Raw genomic sequence first — 23,387 nt, forward strand, 5'->3', positions numbered from 1 at the left:
TCATCAGTAAATATAATTATCCCAATCCATAAAAAAACATGCAAATAGTAACTACCGTAAATAGTTGTGCAACTATGTGACTAACAAAGTCACCCAGTCAACATGCATGTTGTTACCGCATGGTAATCTCGTATCCACATTGTAAATTGGTGATCTTTCCATTGGAATAAAATAGATAAATAAGTAAATAAACAATGTATTATTATTTAAATGACAAGAATAACCTGAAGAAAGCATCCAAAATGAAATTTGAACCACGCCGCTACACGGTTTAACCAGCAAAGCCAGCCAATTTTGGAGAAATAGAGAAAAAATGCTCTCTTTTGTTTTGCGCCTTTAAAGTTAAAACTAACAAAAACGTCAAAAACAAACACCTAGGCCTACCTACATTTTTTAACTAGGCATAAGTTACAACATTCTAATTATTATTCTACATTACTATTTTTACTACATCCAGTCCAGACAGCCAAAATAAACCTTGAACTTCTTTCATGTTTGTTTGATGCATTTCGTGTTTTGCTTTACTGTGTTGTGTTTTTTTGTGGTTGGAAGTGTTTTTAATTTGTGCTGTAGGCATATTAAACAAGTTAGTGAAACGCAAGTATCGTAGTTGCTGCAGATTGCAGAATAATATTGTTTGTGTAGCCTACATAGGCTAGGTAGGCTATTTAATATTTTTTACAACTTAAGTCACTGCAAATAGACCTAGCCTAGAGTGCGATCACATCTCTTGTCATTTATACAATGGTAAAGGAACTCATGACCTAGGCATAGCCCAACACAGAATCTTCTTAGATCGGCTATAAATATACTACTTATTGTTTCTGTATATGTGATTTAGGCCTACATTAACACGACTTAATCAAATAACAAATCGCAGTTGAACTCTATTAAGTATGCAGGAAGGTAAATGTAAATCTGACCAGCTAAACAATCGTTTTAGTGATCTCCTGGTTAGTAGCTTGATAATAGAAGACAAATCTGATGATTCAGATAGTTTATTTAAAGGACTCAAATCTTGTAAGAATGTTACTTTTTCAAGATCAAGATCATATTTTGACGATGATTTACAGTTATTTCCTATAACACCAGCAAGAACAACAGACAAAAATCCATTGCTTACTTCTGATGAAGAAGACACCAGTTATCAAAACAGTAATAACCAATCCGGTCTATTAAACAGCAACAGTAGAGTTTGCAATGTAACAAGAAGTCCCCTTAAAGTTTTCTCACCTAATGCAATGATTACACCGAAACTTACAGAAAAAACTGCTAAAAGAAATACCTCAAGCTTGTTAAGGTTCAGTGGACATTCTTCCAATAGATCTGTTTTGAAAAATAGACAAAATATTACAAATGACAGCTCTACAGATAAGGAGAACTTAAACACAAGCTTGTCTAAAGTAGGGTCAGTATCATTAAACTCAAGTCTTACAGGGGTTGATTTGCTACTTTTCAAAACCACCAATAAAATATCTGTTGACAGAACTCCAGTCAACAAGAGAAAACAAGTATCTAAAACTTCAACTCCCTTTAACAAGGCTCTGACACCTAGTGCAGTTTTCCAAACTCCAGTTTCATCCAACAAACCAACAACGCCACAGCTGTCTATTCTCAAAAGGTATTCAATCGATAAAGCTGTTGCCTCAGCCAAACGTGAGATTCGAGAAATGATCAACTCAGTTAAACTTAAGAGAAAATCCTCAAAAACAGAAGAAAAAAGTTATGCTGTTGAAGGAACAATAGATTCTCCAGTTAGTTCTGTTGTTCGTAATAGTTTGTTTAGAACACCCACTGCATCAACTTCAAACACAACAAGTAAAAAGAATGAAGCAACTCCTTTAACCGGAAATAGACCTACCAATGTCTTGACAGGTGTGAAGACTCTTGGTAAAAGAAATGATAATCAACGAGCATGTCTTTTAGTTGATGAAGAAAAAACATTGAGTAATGATAACGAATATGACGATATACCTGCCACCCAACCTGTTTCTGCAATTCTACTTAGACGTAAGTTTTGTTAAAAAAATCAATATTTATCCTCTTTGTAACATCTTAACCGTAAGAGTGTATAACATCTTACATACAAAAGCTGTTCTAGACTAGTTTAGTTTGATGAATAGTAAACCTTATAGGCTAGAACGAGCTGTGTAGGTTAAGCCTAAGTTAGTGTAAACGGTGCTTTAAGACGTTAACCGTTTAACAACTAGGCCTAGCCTTTATTCATAGACTCAAGTCATGAAGTACCGTAGGCCTACCTATTCAGTTTGATATGCCTACCTACTGTAGGCTATATTTGGATGATTTTACAAACCAGCTTAATCTAACAAAGGAAAGGCGTTTCTGTTCCAAAATCTCAGTAACCTAACATATTTCTTCATTACTGTATTCAAATCACTAAGTTAATGCTAAAAAATCAATTCAGTTATACCCTACCTATTTCACAGTTTACAGTAGGCCTACAGCCTATTGGGTAGGCTACCAATATACAGTATACCTAACCATTTTTAACCATTGGCGGTTCCAAGGGGGGGGGGGCTACAGGGGCTAAAGCCCCCCTCATGGCCCTGGAAAAATAAATGTAAACATACATTTTGTCCTTAAAACACGCAATATGTCATTAAACAGACATCAATGTAATCCTATACTCTAATACGAGCAATGTTTGCTTGTATGCTTGCTTGCTTGTAGAAAGATCTCGAAAACGGCTCCGACGATTTTCTTCAAATCTTGTAAATAGTTTATTTTTGGCCTAAAAACGAGTTTCATGCAGTTAGAACTGCCAACAAAAATCTAATTACGTAGAAAAATGAAACTGAAAATCACATTTTTTTAACATTAGTCTTATGCCTATGGGTTGCTAGGTAACCATGTTGGATGAATTAAATAACAAGGATAAAGTAAACAAAAGACTTGAAGTTGTAGCATGTGTTCATAGTAAGCCAACTACCCACAGTATACTAGCAAATTACAAATACAGTACAAAAGGAAAACATCACTTAATAATTAGCATAATATTTAGCAAAGATTATACTGAAGATTACTCGATACATTGTAGGGAGTATGTTTTATAGTCTATGGTTTTATCTATGATTGTAGTCAAGGGCAGCAGTGCGACGTCTGGGATCTGTTTATGACGATTAGATTAGATTAAGGTATCTGCAATCCTAAAATGCTATGGGAAGGGAAGGAAACAGGTCCGCGACATAGGAAGTGGTGAAGGAAGTAATAAAGGCAATCATAAAATGCTATGGGAATAGAGGGAAACAGGTCCGTGATGTAGGGAGTGATGAAGGAAGTAGTGAAGGCGAGCAGTCCGGAGTGTGGGGAATGTTTATGACGATAAGATTAGGGTATCTGCAATCCTAAAATGCTATGGGAAGGAAGGAAAACAGGTCCGCGACGTAGGAAGTGGTGAAGGAAGTAGTCAAGGCGAGTAGTCCGGATTGTGGGAACTGTTTATGACGATTAGATTAAGGTGTCCGCAATCTTAAAATGCTATGGAAAGGAAGGAAAACAGGTCCGCGACATAGGAAGTGGTGAAGGAAGTAGTCAAGGCGAGCTGTCCGGAGTGTGGGAACTGTTTATGACGATTAGATAAGGGTATGGGCAATCCTAAAATGCTACGGGAAGGGAGGGAAACAGGTCCGCGACGTAGGAAGTGGTGAAGGAAGTAGTCAAGGCGAGCTGTCCGGAATGTGGGAACTGTTTATGACGATTAGATAAGGATATGGGCAATCCTAAAATGCTATGGGAAGGGAGGGAAACAGGTCCGCGACGTAGGAAGTGGTGAAGGAAGTAGTCAAGGCGAGCTGTCCGGAGTGTGGGAACTGTTTATGACGATTAGATAAGGGTATGGGCAATCCTAAAATGCTATGGGAAGGGAGGGAAACAGATCCGCGACGTAGGAAGTGGTGAAGGAAGTAACAAAGGCAATCATAAAATGCTATGGGAATAGAGGGAAACAGGTCCGTGACGTAGGAAGTGATGAAGGAAGTAGTGAAGGCGATCAGTCCGGAGTGTGGGGAATGTTTATGACGATAAGATTAGGGTATCTGCAATCCTAAAATGCTATGGGAAGGAAGGAAAACAGGTCCGCGACGTAGGAAGTGGTGAAGGAAGTAGTCAAGGCGAGTAGTCCGGATTGTGGGAACTGTTTATGACGATTAGATTAAGGTGTCCGCAATCTTAAAATGCTATGGAAAGGAAGGAAAACAGGTCCGCGACATAGGAAGTGGTGAAGGAAGTAGTCAAGGCGAGCTGTCCTGGGTGTGGGAACTGTTTATGACGATTAGATAAGGGTATGGGCAATCCTAAAATGTTATGGGAAGGGAGGGAAACAGGTCCGCGACGTAGGAAGTGGTGAAGGAAGTAGTCAAGGCGAGCTGTCCGGAGTGTGAGAACTGTTTATGGCGATTAGATTAAGGTAGTTGCAATCCTAAAATGCAATTGGAAGGGAGGGAAACAGGTCCGCGACGTAGGAAGTGGTGAAGGAAGTAGTCAAGGCGAGTAGTCCGGAGTGTGGGAATTGTTTATGATGATTAGATTAAAGTATTTGCAATCCTAAAATGCTATGGAAAGGGAGGGAAACAGGTCCGCGACGTAGGAAGTGGTGAAGGAAGTAGTCAAGGCGAGTAGTCCGGAGTGTGGGAACTGTTTATGACGATTAGATTAAGGTATTTGCAATCTTTAAATGCAATGGGAATGGAGGGAAACAGGTCCATGACGTAGGAAATGGTGATGAAGGCGAGCCGTGTGGAGTTTGGGAATGGATTTATGCATCTCCAATACTAAGGTGCTTTCAGAGTGAACTAATGATTTTCCCCGAGCAAAGCTCGGTCCCCAGGTACTATTTATTAAACTTAATAAGCGATGGCAGGAGTAGTATTAAGTTCCACATAGATAAACTTTGTGGACAATAACACAACGAATAAAACAATATTATGCTATGGAAAGTTGTACGCATCATCCATCTTATAGAACAGTCAGCTGTTGACATGCTAGGGCAAAGGCTAGCGCGCGAGCGAGGACGGGGAAACAGCTGATTTCCTGATGTTTCATAGTTATAGTTAGTTGTCAAATTGTCTGCTAGCCACTAACTTTACACAGGCATCAATCAACAATCAGCAGTAGCACCAGTAGCCTGTTACCATCGACTATATGTAAACACTAGTGTTAAAGTTTATATAGTCAATGCTATTACTGAATTCGATAATATACATATTGTGACAGATCTATGAAATGGAGAAAAACGTAAGGTTAAAAAACGTGTCTACTTGCTTGCATGAAATATAGCCTAACAGGTAAAATGGAAGGTTTTAGGACAAGTGGGTACACTTCTAGCCGTTAGAAATGGCTTTATAAAGTCACCAAACGGCTTTTAGGAAATATGGCTTCATAGTCTACAGTAGGCCTTATGTTTTGAAATTTATGAATGTAAGTTCGTCATAGTTTGATTTTTTAAATGTCTACTTGCTCATGACAAAGACAAATAACAGGTGAAATGGGAGGTTTATGGACATTTGGACACATACAGGGTGATTGATATAAGTGTGCCAGCCGTTTTATTCGCAAACTATAAGAGATATCAAAAAAAGTTAAATGGTAAGTGCCTTGGATTTTTTATTTAAAAAATTGTAGTCAAGTCAAAAAAATTATTTTAGCCGCCATTTTTCCAATATGGCCGCCAACTTTGATTTTTCTTATGGAACATCCTGTATTTTATTATGTATTCTGGTAGAAAATGTGATTTTAAGACGATTTTATTCTTGTGATTTTTTTCATAAACCTAACCGTTTCAAAGATAATAATGGTTAAAGTTTTGAAATTTTTGCATGAGAAAGAGTTTCGATACAGGCCTAAGCAAGAATGCCAGCTGTTTTATTCGAAAACCATTCAAAATTTCACAACTTAAACCATTATTATCTTTGAAACGGTTAGGTTTATGAAAAAAATTACAAGAATAAAATCGTCTTAAAATTACATTTTCTACCAGAATACATCATAAAATACAGGGTGTTCCATAAGAAAAATCAAAGTTGGCGGCCATATTGGAAAAATGGCGGCTAAAATAATTTTTTCGACTTTACTACAATTTTTTAAATAAAAAATCCAAGGCACTTACCATTTAACTTTTTTTGATATCTCTTATGGTTTTCGAATAAAACGGCTGGCACACTTATATCAATCACCCTGTATAGACATTAATAATGGCTTTAGAAAGTCAGTAAACAGCTTTTAGGGGGATATGGCCGTAGCCCACAATATGTTTTGAGATTTATAAATTCAATCGTCACAGTTAGTTTTAAAAATGTCTACTTAATCATGACAAATAAATGGGGAAATGGGAGGTTTTGCACACAGTTCTAGACACAGTTCCAGACACAGTTCTGCTGTGGCATAGGTAGCTGGTCTGGCTTCACCGACAGAAAATTTACTGTAGGTCTAATAAAACAGACAACGGTCCACACGGATCTTAAATCATGATAAAATGAAGTTAAAAAAAAATGTAGTTGATTATTTTAGAGAATAGATTTTGTGCCTACAATTCTTCACTTGCAAGACGAAGGAGTTCATTGCATTTTCATATAGGCCCCTATGTTAGGCCTACACTTACGCCCCTTGGTTTGCAAGCTTTGTGTTGTAGATTTTAGTCATTAATTACTAAAAAAGTTCTATCTTAACGACCTCGTCCCCTTTATTTTGGTTGATTAGAGTTTTATTGTAACTTACAAAAATTGCTTGAAACAATTTAGGGCCACTGTCTTCCCTTGTCATCCTTAAGTAGAGTAAAATAAATTGCTTTAAGTTGCTTGTTTATAAATAATATCTTTACAATTTGGAAAATTTTTCTATTTTATTACATGTATTAAAAGTGTTGTAAAATATTTCTAGTCTATAAATTGCTGTTAATAAGCCCAAAAATTACTGTTACTACAAAAAGCTTGTACATTTTTTCAGATGTTGTCGCCTATGTTGAAGTTCGTTGTGGAAGAGATTACTTATCGGAAGGAACAAAAGCAGAACTTGAATCCCTTGGTGCTAAGGTTGAAAAGAACTTTACAAGAAAGGTAATAAAAAAAAACTACTGTTAATTAACCCATTGGTGCCGACTTACGAGCGTTACTCGTACAGCCCCTGTTATATATCTTGCTTGTTGTTTTGTGTATTTCTTCATTTATTTTTGCGAATAACAAACAACGTTAAGTTGACATGGAAACCAGATATTACCCAAAATCAGCTGCGGTGAGGTAAAACAAAATTTTTTTTCTATGTTATTACTCATAAAAGTAAACATCTTGTGGTTTTTCTACGCAAAGAATCAATTGGACTTTATAATAGTAGTGTAATCTGGTGTCTGGATTAATCTTGGAATTTGTAAGTCAAGTTTACTTTTAAAAAATTGTGTTTAAAATTTTTATTTTTATAATTTGTAGGAGGCCTAATGTTATTTTTTTTTAAATAAACTTTGAGTATCCCATTACCACTTTTTTTGTAGACAATTGTTCTGTGAAAAAATGGAGTAAGAATTAGGCCTATTAGTTTATTACTAATGTTTTCTTTCTATAACAATTAGAGAGAAACAGAGTGTGCTGCAAGAAGTGCATTAATTCCTTCCCCAATGGGCTAATTTATGTAAAAATGCCCTTTTCTATGTCCTTTCATATTTTGTTAGTTTGCAATATTACTTTTCATTGAATTAGGTAGCTCCGTGTTAGCCTTTTGGACTGTCAAAAGCCTAATTGCTGGTTCAAGACAGGTCATCTCTTCACTGCCATCCCCCTGACTTACCCATATGCCGTGTTTCCATACGTGGGATTATTATCCCGAAAACAGGATTTTTAGAGCATGAGCGGGATTTGAAGGGGTTGTGGGATAAAACAGGAGTTTTGGCTATGACGTCCGTTTTTATTTACTATGCTTTATTTTAGTGAAAAACTAACCCCAATTGAAAAAATTACCTTAACAAAATATAATAGCAATGTTTAAACAACTATTTAAACACAATATAATTTAACACTCTGAATTTAACATCAAAAATCTTAAGGGATTAAACGGGATTTCTTAACCCAGTGACCGGAATTATATTCTTTTGGTCGTGTAGAAACACTGCCCATATGGCTTATCAACAAGCCTCTAACACGTAAGGGACCAATGCAGTGGTACCCGCTAGGATGTAGCCTACAGTAAACATTTTTTTCTTAACTCTATTCCAATGGGTCCCTACTTAAATACACCAAACATAACAATTTAATCTTCCTGGATAGGCTTCTATATTCGGTCACTTATTGTAGAATCGTGGTCTTCTAGTGACGACTGTGTCAAAAGTGGTGGGTGATAGTGATTTATCAATTTTGACATGGTCAAACCAGAAGACCACAATTCTTTAACAGTTTAACATTTGAAGGGTCCAGGGGTAAAAGGGACAAAGTCCATAAAACAAAATTCTTCAGGAAACATATTTTATATTTTAAGTTCATGTGCTTCAGTCTTGGACTTGACTTCTTCTCCCCTCTAACCGCAGTGACTTGGCCCCTTCTTCCCCAGCACCATGAATCTTTATTCTTACATTTCAATGTCAATGAGCCTCTTTTTCCCCAGAACAAATATACTGCCATCAGAAGAAGAATATTTTTGCATTTCAAACTCAATTTAAAAAAAAAAATGGACTTTGCCCCTTTTTTCCCCTGGACCCTTCATTTTTTTATTCTAATTGAGGCTAAAAACAATCCATGGTTACAATTTGAAAGTTCAACATTATCTGCTATATTTCCAAACATGGATATCGATATTTAATTATGTCCCTGCATTTTTAGGTTACTCACTGTTTCTTCCACAATGGGAAAATGTCCACGTACAGAAAAGCAATCGAGTGGAAGATCCCTCTGGTGTCAACGTTGTGGATTGAAGCATGCAAAGCAGAGTTGAGGATGCTGCCAATCAAGGGCTATGCACCCTCTGGGCTGGACAAGTATAAAGAAGCTCTGCCGTTGTATAGATTGAAAACGAAAGTAGGTTTTATATCTGTTGAGTTTATCGATAAATGTAAATTGCAAATTAAAAAGACCACTCTCTTTCTTTTTGTAAGAGGTATGTTTTAATTTGGGAAGTAAGTAGGCCTGGCTGTTCATTCTTCAGCCAATTTTTTTTTTATGTAAAGAACATCTATTTAAACATATGTTTTATAGCAAGTGGCCATATGATCTATGTCTTCATAGAAACTTTACAACAATTATGATAGTCATTATTCCTCAGAATCGTTTTCTACATTGATGTTAGATTGAAAGCGTTTGATAACTAGTTCATAATTCATTCATCAGAACTTATGGAAGCTAGACAAGACTAATTATAGGATCTATGACAGGGTATCACATTGTTTCCTATGAAACTGTCAAATCAATATTTTAATGTCCCCAGCCGTATAGGTCTAAGTATTGTCTTAAAGCAACACAAGTTTTGTATGCTCTTTTTTTAAAATTGCACTTTGTACTTTTCCTAGTATCTCAAAACATCAAGCTAAGTTTAAGTTTAAGTGGTCGCCTAACAATCAAAAGGTTGTTAGTTCGATTCGATGCCTTAAGTCAGTAAGTCGATCCGATGGTCCGAAACTGCACCCAGCTGTCCCTTTTTTTTTTTTTTTTTTTAATAGAGGGCCAGGCTTACAAGTTACCATGGGATTGCATCGCAGCTAGAACAGCTTATTGTGCACCCTCGTTCACAGGTCCTCATTCTCCGTCAAATCCCAGGTCCTTGGTGAACCGTGAGAGCCTCTTGACTATGGTGACCTGTTCTTCCCTTTGGTCTCCCATCAATAGGCCAAGGGATCTCATACGCAGACCTTGTAGGGCTGGGCACCTAAATATACCTTCACAGCTTTCACAAGGTCTCTGGCTGGGGCAAGCCGTAGCGAGATTTCCCTGAAAGGACTCAGCTCCTGAACTTGCTTGACCAGCCAATCCTTTGTGGCTGCGTCAGCACAGCCTCCACCTTTCTTCCTGGAGGCCTCATTAGAGTCAGCTTTGGGGGTACCACCCTTGACCTGCTTTTTCCCAGCATCCTAGTTCCCGGAGGAACTGGCTTTACAGGCAGCAGAGTTAGGGTGCTTGGCAGCCCACACCAGCCTCCTCTCACTTCTGGATAGCACCTTTTCGCCTTTGGCTAAAGCATCCGCTATCCTCCGTCTTTGCAACTCACCCCTGGAAAGTCGATTTTCGTACGAGGGATCTCATACGCAGACCTTGTAGGGCTGGGCACATAAATATACCTTCACAGCTTTCACAAGGTCTCTGGCTGGGGCAAGCCGTAGCGAGATTTCCCTGAAAGGTCTCAGCTCCTGAACTTGCTTGACCAGCCAATCCTTTGTGGCTGCGTCAGCACAGCCTCCACCTTTCTTCCTGGAGGCTTCATTAGAGTCAGCTTTGGGGGTACCACCCTTGCTCTGCTTTTTCCCAGCATCCTAGTTCCCGGAGGAACTGGCTTTGCAGGCAGCAGAGTTAGGGTGCTTGGCAGCCCACACCAGCCTCCTCTCACTTCTGGATAGCACCTTTTCGCCTTTGGCTAAAGCATCCGCTATCCTCCATCTTTGCAACTCGCCCCTGGAAAGTCGTTTTTCGTTCCTTTCCGGTTTCTGCGAGCTTGTCGTCATCGTCAGATTTCAGTAGACCTTCCTCCTCCATTTGGGTCAGACTGTCTACATTGTTCTCACGAATACCAGGTATTTAAGTCCACCTCCCCAGTGACCCGATTAGAGAGGTAAGGGGTGTGTACGACTGGGTTACCCCTGGTTCCCAGAAGGCTCCGTTAAGACACTGAATATTAGGCCCCCAGTGCCACAAGACTCTTGGCACGGATCGCATTACACCTTAGTCTAGGGCCCCCCTCACTTGGTTCTGTAGGTGGACCAACACCCAGTGGCAGAAGGTAGCTCTCCGCAGCTAACAAGTGGGAGTTGGGGTTTAGGTTGTGGCCAATCTGCCGAACCAACCCCGCATGCGAGGTTTGGCCGGAACGGCGCGAAATTTTCTCCCACTCACTAAACCCCCATACCTTCCCCAGCTGTCCCTGATCATTGGGCTTTAAATAAACTACTCTGACCGATGAAACAGCTGATCTTAGTCCATTACTCATTCACCCTTCAATCACATTTGGGTTCACATACAAACCTAGGTGGCGTCCCAATCTCAATTGCTAATGCTACATTTTAGCTGTTTTTCCTTGAGGAAGGAATTCAGTAAGCAAATCTCCTTTCTTATCAAAGTATAATTTTTGTCCTGAGTTGTATTGAACTTTTGATGTTTTCGAGACTGAATGTCTCCAGTAAATCAAATGACACTCTGTACCATTTCAATTGTGTTGTCAATTTGGAAGTGACACAAAATATGTTTCGTCCTTTATTAGAATTTGATTTAGAAATTTCTTTACTATATCACATAAGAAATCTATATATCACATAAGAAACCCCATTGCACAGTGAAGTTATTCAGTGAAATGAACATGAGTGATCTTTTGAACCCGTCATGAACACAACTTTTGATTACTTGGTCTGTAGTAGTTTTGTAACAAAACTGTATGCAATTTGTGGAACCTAGTTTCAATACAACAATCTGAAATCATTGTAATTACATATTTTTCACTGCAGAATTGTTTCAATTCATTACCACACTTTTGACAACAGAATACAAACCACTCAGCTTCATCATAAGATTGGTTTGATCTCCACAAAACAATTGTGACCATCTGTCTAAAAATTCCACAACTTTCATTTTTTGTTGTAAACTTTATGGTACAAGTTAAGATACATTTTACCTGGTTCACATTGCAAAAATATCACAATTGAATATTACCAACACCACATAATAAGTGAACTTTAAATGTAATTTTAATTCATATAGGGGCTGAGACGGGCAGTAACGGATAGTAAAATCCGAAGGAAGCCTTGGAAAGAAGATGAGATGAACAAAGCAACCCTAGGAGTCAAAAGCAAACCCTTACCTCCTGTTCCAACGTTTAAAGAGGTAAGTGGTTGAGGTTAAGGAGTATTAGAGAACATGTAGAGCAACTTATTTTCAGTTCCCTCCCCTTGTTTTTAACAAATAGCCTCTATATCTCTTTCTGGATTAGAGGATATCAATATATTCACAAAAGCTCTAGGTGAAAGAAAGCTTGTGAGGTTTTTGACCTTGTTTTTATGGTCCCCAAAAGCTAAACACTTAGTGTTTGTTTTTCAGTTACTAAATAAATGGTAAAAATATTATTTCTAATTTTCAGACCAATAACATAGTTGATGCTCTGCATGCTGTTGCTGGTGATCTTCGGAAAGCTACAAAACAGTTTGAAAAAATACTGACAAGGTAAGATCTTATATTTTATTAGGTTTGTTAATAAATTGAGTTAGGTTTGTTCATATTTTTACCACAACAATAGTGATGGACTATTTTGTACAACAACATTTGTAAAAATTACTCTAAGGTACTTTAAGTTCGTTTCGTGAGTGTAAACCAACACAAAAAGATGCACAGTAGCTAAAGAGCCTTGTGTGCATGTGTGGGCAGATGGCAGAACAACTGGCAGGTTTAGGTTGGTGAGCACACTTGTTCAGCACCTGGAAGAATGATGTTGGTCATATCAAAATCTGTTGGACTTGTTATAGAAATTCTCTAATACAGGGTAGTTCAATAAAATGTACTTACTTTTTGTAGTCCATATATTTGAAGCTATAAATCAGAAACACTTACTACAATCATTGCACGATTATTATTAGTTAATATTAGTTGAAATGTGTTCAAAATGACCACCATATACCTGTATACAACGGTGATGTCGCAGAACTGCTGACTGAACTACAACTGTCAGTGTTTCATCAGTAATAGCAGCACAGGACACTGCGATGTTGTCTGTAACTTGATTATAGCTGGTTTCTGTCTGTACACTTAATTCTTGATAGTCTCCCATGGGTAGAAATCTAGCGTGTTAAATCTGTTGACCGAGGCGGATACTCAGCAGCAGAGCCGACCTACGAGCAGAGACCTACCACACCGTCCTGGTAATATTTCGTTCAAGTACGACCTGACATCTTGATGTTAGTAAGGCAGGGCTCGCATCTTTTTAAAAGTTAACCATTTCATTTTCATTGCTAAATAGGAAAATCCAATTTATAAAAGCCTCTAGGGGCCTCAAAACTAAAAAGTAAATCGGTCCCGGGTCCAGGTCTTATCAATTATCAATTATCAATTATTTATGATGGGGACACCACTATGTACATATTTTAACCCAAATATGAGTGAAGGATGAGATGAGTGGCGCGATCTTGTAGTCTTGTTAGTGACTAAGGCCGACATGTTCCTTAGACACAGCTGTTAATTAATAGCCCATACAGCTAATGGCAACTAAGGGACCTATAGTTTATAGTGGAATCCGAACCACATTTTGTCCTTGTAATTTACGAATTGGTCTAATTATCAGGATAGTACTGCGGATAGTCGTAGTACTCACTAGTGCGGACTATCATGAGTACTACGGTAATAGCTTATTTCCTATGTGGGAAATTCGCTAAAAAGTGAGTACATTTTATTGAACTACCTTGTAGCTTTTTGTAAAATACTAGTCATTCTTGGAATACCGTAGTTATAAATAAATAACTGGTATAATATTATAAATAAATAACTTTATTATTAATAACCTAAGTAATTTTTTATTATTAACTGCATACGTATGTATGTTTAAGTTCATTTCTGTTGGATGTATACTTTTCATCTTCGGCTCTAGTTACTCCCAGCTCTGGCGTCTACTGTGCCCTCCTTCTCCCATTCCTCCACAATAATTGTAATTATTACTCTTTCTCAACCATCTGCCATACCACTCCTGTCTACTCCACACTCCTCTTCACCTCATCTATTCCACATCTTTTTGGTATTCCTTTTAGTCTCCTTCATATCTTGGTACCTATTAAAAATAAGTTATCATATAAATTTCTGTACATTTTCTATAAATTGTAATTTTTACAGCCCTGTCTTGCAGAAGAAGACAAATGAAGAGCAAAACAACAGTAACACCTTCGAAAACGGCCAGACTTCAAACACCTCGAATTGCCGAAAAAAACGCAACAAGAAATTAGTTTTTGGAAGCTCCAGTGATGATGAAAATGGTAAAAAAGAAAGCGCAACTGTCAATGAAACTGGAGATACAAGTTCTAAAATCAGTGATGTTAACGATTCAGAAGTCAGAGTCAGTTACGACTCCGACGATCTTTTGATCTATGCGAAGAAACAACAAGCTGCTAACCTTAGAAGCAGTGCTCCATCAAGACTCTTGACGAGTAGGAAATGTAAGAAACTGCTATCATCTTGTAAAGATCAAGAGAAAAAGAAGAATGGAGAAATCAATGTAGGTAGTAATGTAGACCTACGTCAACAAGAAAATGTTGCTAAAGTAAATGCGGATAGGCCTACAAGAAAATCAAAAAATCAACTTAACGATGGGAAGGTGAATGAAAAAGAATATAGTTCCGTAAAACCGACCCAGACAAAAAAACGGAAGCTGTTACTACCGTCGCGAGTGATTGAAGATTTTAATCAAGACTCAGGAGAATCGACACCCCCCGGTTCACCCAAGAATCCTTATAAACCCACTCCTAACAAAAAACCAAGAACTGGTTTGGCTGTGAAGAGTAAAACTGTGCTGATGTTAGCAAGTGTGCGAGTGGCCAGTGATTGTGATAGTGACGACAGCCTCACGAGAGCTGCGAGGCGAGAATCTTCGGCTTTGTTTGTTAAAAAGGACAAGAAAATCGTTCCTCAGAAAATTACTCCAACAATCGTTTGCACTAGCTTGTCTCGAAGGTAAGTTAATGATAAAAAGAATTTTGATTTTACTTTTTACTTCTTAGCATTTATTTTTTTATTAAATTCTTTAGAGGAATAAAAAAATGATTCGAAATCTAAAACTTAATACTAAAAACCACCTAGGCCTAAAGGTTTAAATTCCACAGTTTTAGTAATTGATTGACTATTTTAAGTCTCGTTAAAGCGATATCCTCTGCCAAGCAAAAAAGTCAATTGTTTACTTTAAAACATAATTAACAGTAGTACCTTTTTTGTTTTGATTATATTCACCAAGAGTAGTGTGTCACAGATTTGGTTTTTTCGTTGAGAATCCCTGTACAGCAGGTTGGCTTTGATTAGTGTCAGAGTTCACCATAAGTGGTGTATATTGCATTCTAAATTCTGGGCTTACAGGTTGATAATTGAAATTTTAAATCAATCTATCCCTAATTGGAAGCTGTATCATTGACTATTGGATACTGAAGGCTGTATATACTTACAAACATTTGTTACTGACTGAATTTCAATAAACGTAATTTCACCATTTGTATGTTATGACAAGTACAGTAAGATAACATCTGTGGTTTGCAGTGACGAGGCGGTTGTGAAGTCCATTGTCGCTCAGCTAGGAACGTTCGCGGTGGAGGCTGCGGTGAGTGAACGCACCACACATGTCGTCACACCATCTCCTCGACGCACCATCAACCTGTTGAAGGCTATTGCCCGCGGCTGCTGGGTGCTTAACGTGCAATGGGTATGTCAATTAGTTTTTAGTCTCTGAATCTCTTATGCTAATACCAAACTACTGTTTACTCAACTCTCCATAGGCTGTGCAGTACAGCTCTTTGTGGAGATATAATTATCAGTTGAAAAGGAAAATACGGTGCATCATTTATTAAAAACCCAATGATCAAGGATAGCTGAGTCCAATTTCGACCCATCAAAAGTGTATAATTTTTCTAATGATCAACCCGGGAAACTTTTTGTTTGTTAGGTGAACAACAATAATCCTTTTTAAAGTTTAGACTTTCATTTTACAAAATGGCTCAAGACTAAATTTTTTTAATTTACAGAATATTTGGAGGACTGCTGGAATTAGTAGGAATAAACCTACCCGCTACTTTAGCTCAATTTTGTCATATAAAAATATTACCGTATATTCAGGGAGGATTCAGTTGTTTTTGTATACAAATATATGTATTGGTTTCAAGTCTTTTATTTAACCATCGACAGTATGTCCTGTTATTTGATGTACCGGTACTGAGATGTAATTCAATAAATAAATAAAAGAACATTATTACCACTCAGCTACCTAGCTAATTGCAGTTGATAGTTGTGCTATCAAAAATTTACTTTAAACATCATGTTTATTATAGTCTGGGTTGTGTCAACTGTCCTTGCGATCCTCGTGAAGGCAATACATTTTACTTATATATTGAAAATTTATGCCTTTTAATAAGATGAATTCCTATGTTAACAAAATTATTTGAATTTTGACTTAAATATAGGTAGCCACAATAAGCAGCAAAAAAAGTGAAAAAAGTAGAGAAGAATTTCACAAGTTCTTGGCGAATTTCGAGATTTAGCCTGGACATTAACACCAGAATAATCGATAGGCCTACTAATTTTTCAATACTTCACCACATCATTTTTAAAACTCAGGAAGTTCTGGGTTTAAATAAAGATTTACATACCTTGTCCATCTTCATTCTTTTTGAGAGTTCAGTGGATTACTAGTTGGGGATCGAGTGACCCATTGTCAAATCCAAATCCAACATCAAATTGAAGATAGTTTATATCCATAAAATTTCTTTGTCAATAAAACATTTTAACACACCATCAAAATAATAAAACAATTAGAATGACATTTAAACACTAGGTTGATACAGAAACGGGACAACTTAACTTTCTTTGTACCCTTGTCATTGTGGAGACAGTAAATTAGCTTATCAGTAATTTAAGTTGGTTGTAATTTTCAGGTCTATCATTCTTTAGAAGTTGGCCAATGGCTTCCTGAAGAGAGGTTTGAATTGACAGACTTTTCACCTGCAGTGAAGGTAAATATGCTTATTTTATTATTTCTAGGAATATTTTTTTAAGTATAAGGATATTTACATCTGCTAGAAATATAATGGAATATAAAGTATGCCCAACATTTTTTATTACATTTCTATTAATGTAGCTATATTGTTTTCTTCATCCAAAAGCTTTTTGAAGAATGAAAAAATGATGTACAAGTGATTCAATTTGAACATTTGTAGCTCTTATTTTTTTCTCAGATACAGTAGAACCTCGGTTAACCGAAAAGGTTCCATAAAATAATTCAGGGCTAAATTATAAGTAATATGTAATGTAAAATGCTTTAGTAACTTCAGTTTTATAGTTTAAAGTATTTCTAGCCCATTGTAACATTTCTGTAGCTGAAATAAAATACTGTATTATATATAGAAATTCTTTTAAATTAATTTTTCCAACTCACCATGGTAAAACATAGGCTATTTTTAGCATATGACGGGTTAACCAAAAAATTGGTTATCCAAAACGGCTCTCCCCCCTTTATTTCGGTTAACCGGGGTTCTACTGGTAGTTTTGGATAGTTTTTCACAGATATTTTTTCTTTTCAACATTTTTGTAGATACATTTTTGCTAATACGTAATTTTTATTTGTTTGGGGGGTAACTACAACAAAGGACCATGAGATTCTCAGTTCACTTCAATAAAGAAGCATTTTCAATTTTCACTTTGTCTTCATATAGTTCTAAGACTAAAGTAAACATTACCGGTACTGTACTTCATTCACAATATTTACGTGGTTTTAGGGGAAGAAATCCATCCCCTCCACTTGAGCCTTGCCTTTAAAATAATAGCTCAACAGCTGATTAAACTAGGCCTATATAGCCCACATTAAATACAAAAAATGTGGTGGGGGAAATCCTCCCCAAACCGCCTAAATATTGTGAACAAAGTATAGCCAAGATTACAGTTTTATGAAAATTTAGTGAAAAGTTGGTGATGTAGGCCTACTTGTGTTTTATATAACTGTGTGATACATATTCAGTTGGTCAGCAACCATTCAAAGTCCAATCCTAACGAGTGTGAGTCTGTTTTTGTTTATAAAAAACAAATACTAAAGCATTAATGGTTTCATTACTAAAAACAATGTCTGTTTTCCAGCTGGCTCGCTGTGACAGACAGGCGTTTGGACCAGAGTTTGGTCTGGAGCTGTTCACCGGACTTGGTCCGTTCTATGTCTGCCGATCCACTGTTCCTCCATCACGTGATCTAGCCGAGCTGCTGAGATTGGGCGGTGGCGTTGTGGTCAGCAATGCTAGGTACGGTGTTTGTCAATTGTGTGATTTTAGAATAAGTATAGATTTAAATTTAACTCGTTGAAGACCAGCAGTAATTTTGATTTAAAAAATAACAGTTAAATGAACTAAGATATAAGTCATACTTATATCTTAATTTGGTAAAATACTTATTTTACCTGTACTTTAATTTGGCTAAAGCATAGTAAATGTCCTTATTCAATTCTGTATTTTGTGCTTATATCTGACCTATTTTCTATAATGAATAGTATCTTTAACATTTAAAAAATATTTTTGATTAAATAACTTTTACGATTGTTGACAGAGCTGCCAAGATAGTGATCGGCACTACCCCTCCCCTCTCCCCCTGCGGCCGCACCCCCCCTACCATGGTGAAAGAGAAGTGGGTGCTGGACTGTATCACTAGATTGTCTCGCCTCCCGACCAGCGACTACATCGTCATCACGGCCGAACCTTGACAGTGTAACATACCGAGGTAAATAGTCAGTCGACTATGTGTATCGTAGATTAAACATACTCCCTGAGTATCCTTATGGATCAGCCGAAGACAGTTTTAAGGTTCTGTTTGGTTTTTGTAGAGCGTTTTGTTTTTGTTTATTATTATATTAATATTTAACTAGATTTCAAACTGTTTTGACCTACAAAATCTATTGCTTGTTCCGTCATCAGCTTGTCCGTCCTCAGTGTTTAAACCAATCAGCATTATAAAATCCACCCCAAGAGAAACGTTTCAGTCATCACCAACACACACTAGACATTACCAAAATGAAACACAAGCAAAAGTACCTAGGCTTCTGATTTTACTAGGGGTCTGCGGTGCACCGAAAAAGTCGGTACGGTACGGTACAAGCTTAATTACCGTCATCGGTTCGGTACAGCATTTTACACGGTACAAATTCGGTTCGGTACAGCCTATTATAATAATAAATTACTCTCAGTTTACTATCGTGTAGTCAACGGCAGTTGGTTCCGAGCACATAAAAGTCTTATCAGATGTTTGTTTACGATCTTCATAATTTATTACTAGCGTGATGATGCAATAAAAAACCCATTAGCAGTCCCAAATCCATTAACATTTTATCACGACAATAATTGTTGTATTGAAGTACTTCCAAAAACTGTTGAGTTTTATCACTTTTATTTCTTTACGACTTTCCCCAATTCTGTTTTATCATAAAAATAATAGTTTTATGATGACTGTTAAATGTTATCTCTAACTTAATCAGTATTTTCGTGAATATTGAATTTGCCGCTGGCCATTGCCTACTGCCATAAAACTGTTTGTGGCTACATATTAAACTTGTAACAAATCTACAATCTTATTTTATAAATTAAATATTTGTTATGGATATTTTATCTTTCTATTGACGACCATGGATATATACAAACTTTTGTCGTAATTTTAATTTCAACATCAAAATACAATATTGCACAATCGTGATATTTTAGGCCATTGACCTTTATTATGCATCCGGTATTGCTGTTTCAGAAGAGAAACACGTTGATAAATTATAAATTGATATTCCCGTAGTTAAAAAGAATTATTTTATAAACCTATAAAACAAAATCATAAAATCTTACATAAAGATAACAATAACGGAAATTGTAAAAAGGGTATAAAGATAACAACGTCATTCTTTCTCTTTGTTCTTCTATTTCTTGGGTTTCCCTTCATCACGCATTCAACAAGTTGCCATGGTTACTAATCACCCATGTCGTTATCAGCTTTTGTGACATAGCGCTCAGCAGGGGGTAAAAAGAATACCAAACACAAGTCAAGTGTCAAGTGTTTTTGACTTGACGAAAATCGGTAAATTTTTACCTATTATTTAATTACCAATGAATGTGCGGTACTACTTTATTGGTATTTGGTATTGTATTAATAATCGGTCCAAATGGCAGATTTTTGTCAAATTTTACACCAAATTTATTGAAATTTCAAGGTGAATATTAATAAAACAATTATTACCAAATATTTGTATTCATTTAAAAGATTGATTTGTGGTATTGGGTTCCCCACTGAGTGCAGCCGAGCGGCACTAATGAGGGTCGGACCTTCTTGGGGGTGAACAATAGACGGCTTATCAGGCCCTCCCCTCCCCCGTGGTCTGGAGAAAGCATGTAAACAAACTATTGCACAAGCGTGCGTGACTTGACATTGAGCTGCTTCAACTATAATTTTGTCAAATGAACTGTGATGTTTCAAAATCAAAAACAATAATTTGGGACCATACTGCTTAACAATAATGGACTGCAATTATTGCTGAACATACAATCCATTTTTAACAAACTAAGATTATACGATTCAAATACAATTATAAAAATTATCTTGGTATTTTACTTGGGGTAATGAAGGTATGTAGGCTAGTGTAATTCTCGGTTCATCAAGGTTCTACTGAATTATGTTTGGCAGTGAATAAGTGTAGAATGCAATTTATAAATTCAGAGATACACACCTTTTACACAGTTATAAAGTCTAATTGCCCAACATCAAATCTTACTCTGTGATAATCCAAATTTTAGTTTCAGAAAAAAACTTTGCAAGAATTGTATTCATCTTATAACTTAACTAGTTTTGAAGCTGATAAAAAAAATGGTCTTTGCCATTACTTCATCAAAACCTCCAGTTTTTCATTGTCATCTGCTGTGAACAGCTGGCAAAACTACACTGTCTTCTACTGAATGCTTTTATATGTTTTTAAAATAAAAAAAAACAACTAGACATTGTGTTGATTGGAAATAATTTATCAGTTTTGTGAAATTATCTTGTCAATAAATGTTTCAAACATGTTTATTCATAAAAACTCTCATCCTATTTTTAAACTACTTTATCATGGCTATTCAAAGTATCTCAGAGTAAAATAGGTAAAGCCTTTATCTCAACTGTGATTTTTCTTGACACAATCCTCGTAGTAGTAAAAGGTTTTGTTTTAATAATATGTGGTACAGTAATTGTTGTTAGAAAACCATGAATGTAGGATACTATCCATTTTCATAGTAATGTCTATGTATTAAAGTTAAAAAATAATGGTTTGGATACAGTTCTGAGAAGAAAACCGCAAAAATACGGGTACCGGTAGCCGCGTACCGTACCGATTTTGTACCAAGAACCGAGGTACAAAATATTGTACCGTACCGACCTTAAATTTTCTGTACCGCAGACCCCTAGATTTTACAATAGGCTCGGTATATTTTCACTATTCAATTTCAGTGGTTTCATTTATGTAAAAATTACTATGAATTTGACTTATATTAAGCATAGTATATCAAACCATAGATGTTTAAATGTCAATCATAATTTAACAGCCAATCGCTCTGTTGAATGTTTAACCAAAAGTCAGATAACCTGCTAAACAAGAAACAAAACAATTTATGAAACAGGACTTTAAATAGGTTATTTTTTTATAATTAATTGTAACTTGATTAAGGTTGGTAAATCACTCTTTATGGTGTAGTTTAAAAAATTTAAAAATTTATTTTCTTGTGAATTAGTAGTTGTTTTCACCTAAAAGCAAACATAATATTTGAAAATCAAATAGTACCGGTATTACATTATTCTTTTTGTCTCGGAAACAAGTTTTGAGCCATATTAAAACCTGCAATTTGCCCATGGCTCCTATCTTAGGCCTGTAAAACCAAAAGATTTTTTTGATATTATTTTGTTTGAAGATTTATATTTATTTAATAATATGTAGATATTTTATTTTTGTATTATGAACATTTTAATGCATGGTAAAATGTAAAGAACAATATTTCTGTAAATTTATATGTGGGAAATATTTCATGACTGACTTGGGGAATGCTTTTCCGGTTTTTTGTTTTTGTCATATAGTGATAAAGGGTTAAGCAGTATTTCTAATTATATGTGATCAAAAATATATGAGTGTATGGATTCAGTTGTATTATTTTCATTGAATCGAGACTTTGAGGTTGTAACGTTAGTAAAGTAAAAAAAATTACAAAATTAATATTTTATGATTATCTTAAACAAAAATAATATTTTTAGTCATGTTGGAGTCGATGGCATCTACTGTGCCTCTGCTGATTTTGTAGAAGAAAACATAGTCTATCTGATTAATAAATTTAGTAGCTTCTATTGTTGTTAATTAGTTAGAATAAATATCCATTTATTGGTATTTATACTTATACTTAAGCTCATATCAATTATATACTATAGACCATGGTAATGAAATCGTATGTATAACTTTGGGTTTATGAATTAACAGCTAAGTTTTCATTGTATGTACAGTTTTATCATGCTTATTTTTTAAACTAGTATATTTGTGTGGTTGCATAGACTTTTTTTTCCTATACAAAAAGTAGTTAGCCTCTCTCCTAACAGATTGTTATTACAGTAAAAAGTCATCACATTAAACAATTATTGTTTAAAAATTAAAACTCATTTTTGCTTTGTTATCATGAATACGTTGAATGAATTGCCACAACAGGAAAGAAGCTATTTTAGTATATTTTAGCTGTACTTTTTATATTATTTATTTTATAGCAGATAATGTCTGGTAAAACCAGTTGATGTATGTTTGAAGTTATAGTTAATATATTATACATGTACTTGCACATTTTTATAAATAAAGAATTGTATTTATTTTTTGTGTGCTTTTTCCCCTTCTCTACGGTTTAGTAAATAAACAAATGAACCAGTCCTAGCTTGAGTGAAAACTTTGAATCATGGATCACAAAAACTGGCCAGAAGTTCTCCATGAAGCTGTGGTGTCTAGTTCCGTCTAATTTCTACAATGCTAGTCAGATTTTTAAACATTGTTTCTCAGCTAATTTTCCAAAAGCTATTACTCTAGGTCTCATGGTAAGATCTAGACACGGGACCGGGTTTCTTTTTGGGGAGATGATGTTGGGGAAACGCCATGTTGTGTCGTATTTACAATGAATTCCCAATAACACTAAACCTTATAGATAACTATGAAACAACGCATATCAGCTGATCGGCAATGAAGTAAAGAACACAGGGATGCAAAAATATAAGGTTGTTTTGTCATTAAAATGTGTCTCACTGTACTTTTAATTTGGGTTGCACGTTAAAAGAAACTGCTGTTTCGATATGAAACAGCTGTCCTTAGTTTTTATTTTACCCTTCTATATGAGATGTCTGATTCAGTATCCAAAGTCAATGGTTTAAATAAATCAACCAGTTTTCGTTGATCATACAGGTTTTTTGCTTAGTAATGGAAATCAGTCTCTAATCTGTTCTGGCATCCTGTTTGTA

At 36.0% G+C, this 23,387-nt stretch overlaps 1 protein-coding gene across 2 annotated transcripts; it reads left to right on the forward strand.

The window, feature by feature from the left end:
- The first annotated feature begins 447 nt into the window (after nt 1-447).
- LOC128994826 (uncharacterized) lies at nt 448-22,718 on the forward strand. 2 transcript variants are annotated; one of them, XM_054419626.1, is made up of 11 exons: nt 448-2,010; nt 6,961-7,070; nt 8,817-9,011; nt 11,892-12,014; nt 12,268-12,350; nt 14,004-14,837; nt 15,411-15,573; nt 16,799-16,876; nt 17,994-18,151; nt 18,453-18,623; nt 22,155-22,718. In XM_054419626.1, the coding sequence occupies exons 1-10, from the start codon at nt 897-899 to the stop codon at nt 18,604-18,606; spliced, it is 3,012 nt and encodes a 1,003-aa protein (XP_054275601.1). In that variant the 5' UTR covers nt 448-896; the 3' UTR covers nt 18,607-18,623; nt 22,155-22,718. The 2 variants fall into 2 exon arrangements, with proteins under 2 accessions (XP_054275601.1, XP_054275600.1); XM_054419625.1 differs by lacking the exon at nt 22,155-22,718 and having other exon boundaries at nt 18,453-18,989.
- The last annotated feature ends 669 nt before the right edge of the window (nt 22,719-23,387 follow it).

Source organism: Macrosteles quadrilineatus, unplaced genomic scaffold (genome assembly GCF_028750875.1).
Source record: "Macrosteles quadrilineatus isolate MER2022 unplaced genomic scaffold, UCM_ALF_1.0 Scaffold_5__1_contigs__length_97177068, whole genome shotgun sequence".
Lineage (NCBI taxonomy): Eukaryota > Metazoa > Arthropoda > Insecta > Hemiptera > Cicadellidae > Macrosteles > Macrosteles quadrilineatus.